Source organism: Oryx dammah, unplaced genomic scaffold (assembly GCF_014754425.2).
Source record: "Oryx dammah isolate SB20612 unplaced genomic scaffold, SCBI_Odam_1.1 HiC_scaffold_27, whole genome shotgun sequence".
Classification (NCBI taxonomy): Eukaryota; Metazoa; Chordata; class Mammalia; order Artiodactyla; family Bovidae; genus Oryx; species Oryx dammah.
This window is the reverse complement of record NW_024070211.1, coordinates 109655361-109664736: the sequence shown is the minus strand read 5'-3', so window position 1 is coordinate 109664736 and position 9376 is coordinate 109655361. Positions and strand designations below refer to the sequence as shown.

Sequence of the window (9376 nt, the reverse complement as noted above, 5' to 3'; positions counted from 1 at the left end):
TGCCTTTCTAAAACCAGCTTGAACATCAGGAAGTTCACGGTTCACGTATTGCTGAAGCCTGGCTTGGAGAATTTTGAGCATTACTTTACTAGCATGTGAGATGAGTGCAATTGTGCGGTAGTTTGAGTATTCTTTGGCGTTGGCTTTCTTTGGGATTGGAATGAAAACTGACCTTTCCCAGTCCTGTGGCCACTGCTGAGTTTTCCAAATTTGTTGGCATATTGAGTGCAGCACTTTCACAGCATCATCTTTCAGGATTTGAAATAGCTCAACTGGGATTCCATCACCTCCACTAGCTTTGTTCGTAGTGATGCTTTCTAAGGCCCACTTGACTTCACATTCCAGGATGTCTGGCTCTAGATGAGTGATCACACCATCATGATTATCTGGGTCGTGAAGATCCTTTTTGTACAGTTCTTCCGTGTATTCTTGCCACCTCTTCTTAATATCTTCTGCTTCTGTTAGGTCCATACCATTTCTGTCCTTTATCGAGCCCATCTTTGCATGAAATATTCTCTTGGTATCTCTAATTTTCTTGAAGAGATCTCTAGTCTTTCCCGTTCTGTTGTTTTCCTCGATTTCTTTGCATTGATCACTGAAGAAGGCTTTCTTATCTCTTCTTGCTAGTCTTTGGAACTCTGCATTCAGATGCTTATGTCTTTCCTTTTCTCCTTTGCTTTTTGCCTCTCTCCTTTTCACAGCTATTTGTAAGACCTCCCCAGACAGCCATTTTGCTTTTTTGCATTTCTTTCCCATGGGGATGGTCTTGATCCCTGTCTCCTGTACAATGTCACGAACCTCATTCCATAGTTCATCAGGCACTCTATCTATCAGATCTAGGCCCTTAAATCTATTTCTCACTTCAACTGTATAATCATAAGGGATTTGATGAGTCTAGTGTTCCACAAAGTTGAGAGTCATCGCTGCAGGGAAGCGGTTTCACATTTTAGAGGGTGTCAGGATCCCCTTGAGGGCTTGTAAAACTCAGATTGCTGGGCCCCAAACCATGAACTTCAGACATTAGTTGCGAGGAAGAGTCCCAGAAGGTGCATTTCTATCAACTTCCCAAGTGATCCCACTGCCGCTCTCCAGGGACCATACTGTTCTGGGGGGTCAGGGGAGGTGGGGAGCTGAAGGGATAGGGAAGAAGGGAGTGTTCCAGGCAGAACAAAGACTCAGAGACGTGCCCAAGGGCAAACACACATTCCAGGAACTGAAAGTTTTGTTCTATGGTCAGAGTTTAGCAAGCTAGGAGAAGGTAATGCAGATCAAGGCTGAGAAGTAGGTGGCAGAACAGACAAGGTGGAACACACACCCTGTTCCTGCCCTCCCTGGTTTTGCCTCAGGAGAAACTGACTCCAGGAGGCAAAAGAGAGTGTGCGCTTCTTTACAGGGACTGGCCCCAGCAGAGCTACAGTCAATAACCCCCTTAAGTCTCAGGTTATTAAAAGTTCAGGCTAGATTATCATTAAAAAGTATTAATGCCCTCTGCAGATACAACATTCTGTAGCTTTCATGACACTTTTGCAAACATATCATTCAGTTCTTACAGACGTTCTGGAAGGCAAGAAGGCCTGGAACTCCTGTCTTCATTTCGCTGACAAGGGAAAATGAATCAATGGGTAGAGAGGGGGCAGCCAGGTCTCAGACCTAAGCATTCAGCCTCCTGGTCTGGTGATCTTTTATAATTCATTACCCTGCAACTTTTAATTCTACCTCCAAATGGAAAAGCCCAATCTCCTAGGAACATTGTCCTCATAGTGCTAAAAGAAAAAGAAGGTAAGTAAACCCAGCTCTTCACAGAGATTAGGCGGCACGTACACCTGCTCATAGAGTCTGTACGTGTGTCACCACAAACTGTTCCAGAGAGCCCTGGCTATGTTTGGACAACCATTTGACTCCAGAAATTCAGTCAGTTATAAAACTGATTTGAAAGAGAACCAACGTGTTTGTCATCACATTCTAGACGACTTCCTGAGGCAATGGCCCTGAAATCTCAGTAGCAACTGTGAGGGGGGGCTGTAATGTTTAAGTGTGTTATACTGTAAGCCAAAAAAGCTGGGTTTTCGTAAACCATGGATAGCTAAGAGACTGCATGAATGTAATGCACAATTCAGGAGCTTACTGTGTTACTGCTTTTTTTTTTTTCTGTCCAAATTAATACTCTTTTGAAAAGATTGACTCCTACTCTAGCTTTTGCATCTTTTTTAAATTTCAAGAGTGTATTATTCCCTTTACTCTGGTTATAAAGTAGTATATATTTGCAGGCAAAATATTGGAAAATACAGGAAAGAATTTAAGTGAAAATAAAATCACCCATAATTTTGCCCGCAAAACTCATCAGAATCAATGTTTTAGTATCCTTCCTTCAGACATTTTTTTAAATGCTTGTGTGTGTGTTTACAAATATTGATGATCTACTGTTTGACATTTGATTTTTTTAAAATATTATAGTAGTAGGTTTCTATATTATTTAACTATAATTGTGATTCTTAGAAGGGAATACGCCCACTAATAGACTGTCAGAGTCACCTGGGAAGGCTCTTTTCAAATCACAGTTTCTTTCCCAACTTACGTCCCAACCAGCCCCTCCCTCAAGCTAAGACTTGCTAGTGGATAAATGTTCAGATGAACGAGAACATCACGTACCTCTCATATGAGAACTGCCAGTCTAATATATCACTGACCATTTCTCTATTATGTGGCTCCACCAAAATGTATATAACCAATCTACTATGAATATTTTGTTGTTTCCAATTTTTCCACATTTAAGAACTATTTCAATAACATTTTCAGGGCTTCCCAAGGGGCACAAGTGGTAAAGAACCTGCCTGCCGATGCAGGAGACTTAAGAAACTCAGGTTAGATCCTTGGGTCAGGAAGATCTCCTGGAAAAGGTCATAGCAACCCAATCTGGTATTCTTGCCTTGAGAATACCATGGACAAAGGAGCCTGATAGGCTACAGTCCATAGGGTCACAAAGAGTTGGACACGACTGAAGGGACTTAGCATACACAATAACATCTTCACATTCTTGAATGAATTCTTGTATACATACCTGATTTTAGGCTAAAGCCCTGGACCAAAGGAGCTGAATATTTCTAAGGTTTATGCATAGCTTTGGGGGCAAAGATACAGCCTACACTAGAGAATGATCCCCCCCAAAATAGAAATATTTAAATACACAAAGAATAGTTCTCACACTGAATGAGTTGTTTTCAGTCACTGGTTCTTCTAAGTAAAAGGCATCCATAGCCTTTTACTTAGGTGTCCGAACACTCTAGACTTCATGCATGCACCAAGCTCCCAGGGAAGCTCGCACCGTCTGCCTCCACTGTGACTTCACAGAGATGCTTTGGCCTCTGAAGTCTTAACTACCTGCTTATACCTTCTTGGAAAGACCCATTAATCAGCCTTCTTAATTCTCCTAAGAATGAATTTTTTCTGGCACTAACTGCCTATCCAGTCTCTTCACTGGGAAACCTTCAGCTTCCTTTTCTTTCAAAGTCATAATGGAAAGGCTAACTATGATGATACGCATGTCTGCATACACACAGCCCCACATGTGTTATTTCTTTTCAACCGGAAAAGGTTTCCTTGGCAACAATCTACATCACTGCCTGAACGCCTCCTGCTCAGTAAGTCCCTGATACTAGCAAAGAACAAGACTCTTCCTCTATAGATTTTACTACTTTGTGCCCCAAGAGCATTTCTCCACATGGGCAGAAATGGTAGCTGTCTTGTTTATCATCAACCACTGATCTCCCAGAGCTTGGCAATAGATCTCAAAACATATTTGCTAAATGAATAGATGAGATTTAGCAACCTCCGTTTTGTATGTAAGACTCGTGAAACTCACAAGCATTTTGAATATTTAGAGACAAAACAAACTTAACAAAACAGTTTGCAAACAGCCATATGGTGGTTTCCTCGCAAGAGATGGTAAGAATGAAAATATCCTACTTCCTCTAATTTGACCTGAACTGAATCTGCAATGTACTCATTAGAACCAACTTATAAGACTTGAATACACAGTAGATGTACTATTACCCCAACCAGATTACAAAGTGAGAACTGTTCTTACCACAGTTGCTGAATATGGCTGGGGAGGTTGTACACTGCCCAAAGTTAACCAGCCAAGGAGATGACTGGAGCCGAAATCGAGCTCAGGCTCTACTCATTAATACATGTGCCACGGCATGGTGCTGCATATACTCAGAGAAAAAGACAGCTTTTTCCAATGATCACAAAGGCACCATCACTCACCAAGTTGTACAGCATTTTGTAATTCACACAACAGCACTAGATGGGTTCTCTATTTCTTACATTTATTCATATTCTTCAACCGCATGTAGCAAAGTTCTTAAATATGGCAGGTACTCCATCAATATACATCTACTAGACTGAGTGAGTATGGTGTTCATTGATAATTAATTTATAATTTTATTAAGACAATTCTGAAGGAGGAAACATCCCAGCAGAGTAGTGGTTCACTCAATTTGGGATCAAATACCATTTTAGCAATTGAAGAAAATTCAGAAAACATATCCTTCTCACTTAATAGGAAAAAAGGAGGCTGAGAGAGTCATCTAAATTACTGGACTCTTAGCATAGCACTGTTCAGCCAGCCCAGATACGTATTAAATCCTCCACCAATCTAAACTGTAAAAACCCCCTCCGGCAGGACAAACCCTCAGTTCCTAGCTAAGCAAGTCTCATGATAAGTGAGCAGCTTTGAAATTCGACTGGGACTTTGAATTTCGGCTGGGTTGTTACATTGCATGAATAATTTTTTCATAACGTCAAGATATTCTCCTAACTTTCGAAATGAACTCTGATAGAAAAGAAATAAATCAAACTTTTATAAGATCTAATAGATGTCAGAGTGTTCATTCCTTGGCAGAAATTCTAATTCTATTTTTGAAAAAAAGATTAATCATCAAAGCAACTTAGTATAAAATTGAAGTTCCTCATTTATATTATATTAAATTTATATTACTTGCCTCTTCTATCAACTTGAAAGGAGTGATTTTCTATATTGAATTATTTATATTCTCTTGTAATCAGATATCTGATAAACTTTTAAACATTTATACACCTACCTAATTCAAAGATGGTAAGTCAACTAATACTGAAAATGAAAATCCACCTGTCAGAATTCAGAGCAGTACAGAATTTCTGCATGTCTCTTTATCTACTTACCTGTATCCCTACACACACGCCTGCATAATAGGTACCCAGTCATCATTAAATGAATGATGAATAAACATAATAAATATCGTGACTTAAGATGGCAAGTCAGATAATGTCCACAATAGTAGATAAGATGTTGCCACATTATTTCAGCACTCTATGAATTTTAATGCACCCTACTTTGTTTGTTATTGTCATTTCTATAGAAAAGTCTTTTTTTTTTAATTGAAGGAAAATTGCTTTACAATGTTGCGTTTGTTTCTGTCACAAAATGCAAATCAGTCATTATATATATATATATATATATACACAAATATATATATATATATAAATACCTCCTCACTCTTGAGCCTCCCTACTCTCCCCGCCATCCCAACCCTCTAGGTCATCCCAGAATGTCAGACTGGGCCCCCTGTGTTACACAGCGGCTTCCCTCGAGCTATCTATTTCACCTAGAGTAGTGTACATGTGTCAACACTACTTTCTCAATTTGCCCCACCCTCTCATTCCTTTGCTGTGTCCACAAGCCCATTTTCTACATGTGTGTCTCCATTCCTTCCCTGCAAATAGGTTCATCAGTACTGTTTTTCTAGATACCACATATATGTGTTAATCTACAACATTTCATTTTTATGGCTAAGTGATGCTCCATTACGGAGAAGGCAACGGCACCCCACTCCAGTACTCTTGCCTGGGAAATCCCATGGACAGAGGAGCCTGGTGGGCTGCAGTCCATGGGGTCGCTGAGAGTTGGACACGACTCAGCGACTTCACTTTCCCTTTTCACTTTCATGCATTGGAGAAGGAAATGGCAACCCACTCCAGTGTTCTTGCCTGGAGAATCCCAGGGATGGCAGTCTGGTGGGCTGCTGTCTATGGGGTTGCACAGAGTCGGACACAACTGAAGCAACTTAGCAGCAGCAGTAGCAACGCTCCATTATATATGTACCATATCTTTATCCCTTCATCTATCAATGGACATATAGGTTTCTTCCATTGTAAATAGTGCTGCAATGAACTTTAGGGTACATGAAAAGTCTTGATATTGCATTTCTCATATAGCAGGGGCCAACCTATACCATATCCCTGGACCATGAACCAGTACTGTACAGCAGCGGGTGAGCAAATCTTCATCTGCTGTTCCCATCCCTCCCATCACTCACATTACCTCTTGAATCATGCCCCACCCTGTCCTGTCTGTGGAAAAATTGTCTTCCATGAATCTAGTCCCTGTTGCCAAAAAGGTTTGGACTACTATCCTATAATACTAAGACTCTCATAATACAAGCATATTTTAATTTGGTATCAGCCATAAGAACTCCTAATCAAGATGTATGTGTGTTAGTAATTCAGTCATGTCCCACTCTTTGCAACCCCATGGCCTGTAGACCACCAGGCTCCTCTGGTCATGGGATTCTTGAGGCAGAAATACTGGAGTGGGTTGCATTGCTTTTTCCACCTAATCAAGACATGAACTTTTATTTATTTTTTTTTCTCTTTTTTATTTTTATTTTTTTAATTTAAATTTATTTATTTTAATTGGAGGCGAATTACAATATTGTATTGGTTTTGCCACACAAGACATGAACTTTTAAAAGAGATATTTAAATTTGCTCCTTTAAAGTTTCAAAAGAAGACAGTTTACACATTGCTTATCTGTTCTGACTTTCTGTATTAGTTCATGTCCGACTCTTTGCTATCCGGTGGACTGCAGCACCCCAGGCCTCCCTGTCCATCACCAACTCCCAGAGTTTACCTAAACTCATGTCCATTGAGTCAGTGATGCCATCCAACCATCTCATCCTGTTACCCCCTTCTCCTCCTGCCCTCAATCTTTCAAATGAGTCTTTTAAATGAGTCAGTCCTTCACATCAGGTGGCCAAATGATCAGAGTTTCAGCTTCAGCATCAGTACTTCCAATGAACATTCAGGACTGATTTCCCTCCGGATGGACTGGTTGGATCTCCTTGCAGTGCAAGGGACTCTCAAGAGTCTTCTCCACCTTTTTTAGCGCCATCAGCTCGCAGCGCCGCCTCCTGCTCCTCCCGCCGCCGCCCTGAGTCACTGCCTGCGCAGCTCAGCCGCTCGGCTCCCCGCTCTCGCCACCGATACTTGGCATTTGTACAACATGGCAGACATCGACAACAAAGAACAGGCTGAACTTGATCAAGATTTGGATGATGTTGAAGAAGTAGAAGAAGAAGAAACTGGTGAAGAAACAAAAATCAAAGCGCGTCAGCTGACTGTTCAGATGATGCAAAATCCTCAGATTCTTGCAGCCCTTCAAGAAAGACTTGATGGTCTGGTAGAAACACCAACAGGATACATTGAAAGCTTGCCTAGGGTAGTTAAAAGACGAGTGAATGCTCTCAAAAACCTTCAAGTTAAATGTGCACAGATAGAAGCCAAATTCTATGGGGAAGTTCATGATCTTGAAAGAAAGTATGCTGTTCTTTATCAGCCTCTGTTTGATAAGCGATTTGAGATCATTAATGCCATTTATGAACCTACGGAAGAAGAATGTGAATGGAAACCAGATGAGGAAGATGAAATTTCGGAGGAGCTAAAAGAAAAGGCCAAGATTGAAGATGAGAAAAAGGATGAAAAAAAAGAAGATCCCAAGGGAATTCCTGAGTTTTGGTTGACCGTTTTTAAGAATGTTGACTTGCTCAGTGATATGGTTCAGGAACATGATGAGCCTATTCTGAAGCACTTGAAAGACATTAAAGTGAAGTTCTCAGATGCTGGTCAACCTATGAGTTTTGTCTTAGAATTTCACTTTGAACCCAATGAATATTTCACAAATGAAGTGTTGACAAAGACATATAGGATGAGGTCAGAACCAGATGATTCTGATCCCTTTTCTTTTGATGGACCAGAAATTATGGGTTGTACAGGGTGCCAGATAGATTGGCAAAAAGGGAAGAATGTCACTTTGAAAACGATTAAGAAGCAGCAGAAACACAAGGGACGTGGGACAGTTCGTACTGTGACCAAAACAGTTTCTAATGACTCTTTCTTTAATTTTTTTGCCCCTCCTGAAGTTCCTGAGAGTGAAGATCTGGATGATGATTCTGAAGCTATCCTCGCTGCAGACTTTGAAACTGGTCACTTTTTACGTGAGCGTATCATCCCAAGATCAGTGTTATACTTCACTGGAGAAGCTATTGAAGAAGATGATGATGATTATGATGAAGAAGGGGAAGAAGAAGGAGATGAGGAAAATGATCCAGACGATGACCCAAAGGAGGATCAAAACCCAGCCGAGTGCAAGCAGCAGTGAAGCAGAGTGGATGAGGCCCTGAGGATGCCCGCGCTGTAATAGCCTGGACACAGCTATTGCTTCCTTACAGCCTTATGCTTTTGTATTTTCCTGGTAGACTCAGAAGTTTTTTTTAAAGGAAAGGAACTGATATTTTAAAGACCAAATGTGTTCTACTTAGCATTTTAACTAGTTTTTCTGCCAGCTGCATCGAATGCACAGAATCTCTCACGCATGTTCGTCCGTGGCTATATAGTTTGGTTCTTCTTGGAATATTTTTATCATGTAACTGTCAGATTAAAGCTATGAAAATGAACAGAACTGTGAAATGAACCAGATTTTTTTGTCTTGCTAAGTTTTTTCCTGAAGAACCAAAGTATTTTTTCAGCTGGTTGAATGGGTTTCAGTTTGCTTGCAAGAGCTGTGCCTTTCATTACTTTGTTACAGAAATACAATGACTTGCATTAAGACAATTCATTGTTCGAAAAGCAAAACTTGTCAAGACAAGTATATGGTTAAGAATTTCCAGTAAGACTACACCTGATAATTTAGATTAACAGGTTTTTGTATGTCAGGTGAAATTATTTACTATAAGAAAAGATGATTAACTAACAGTATGGTTATTGGTTATCTTAGGGAGGTGAATAAAACCTAGTATTTTCAGAAAGTTATGCCTCATTATTTTTATTTTAATTGTACTTTTAAAATTTAACCTCCATTAATTAAGCATCTTTTCTTTGTGGTAGGATCTACCTTCTGCTTCCATGGAAAGGATGAATTTACATCATTTGACAAGCCTATTTCAAGTTTTTTGTTTGTTTGTTTGCTCATTTTTGTTTTTGCATCCTAAAATAAAAGTGTCATATAATTTGAAAAAAAAAAAAAAAAGAGTCTTCTCCAACACCACAGTTCAAAAGCATC

At 40.0% G+C, this 9376-nt stretch overlaps 1 protein-coding gene across 1 annotated transcript; it reads left to right on the top strand.

The window, feature by feature from the left end:
- The first annotated feature begins 7201 nt into the window (after positions 1 to 7201).
- On the top strand, positions 7202 to 9122 carry LOC120854908 (nucleosome assembly protein 1-like 1). The gene has a single exon (XM_040229313.1). The coding sequence runs from the start codon at positions 7322 to 7324 to the stop codon at positions 8474 to 8476; it is 1155 nt and encodes a 384-aa protein (XP_040085247.1). The 5' UTR covers positions 7202 to 7321; the 3' UTR covers positions 8477 to 9122.
- Positions 9123 to 9376: the final 254 nt, after the last annotated feature.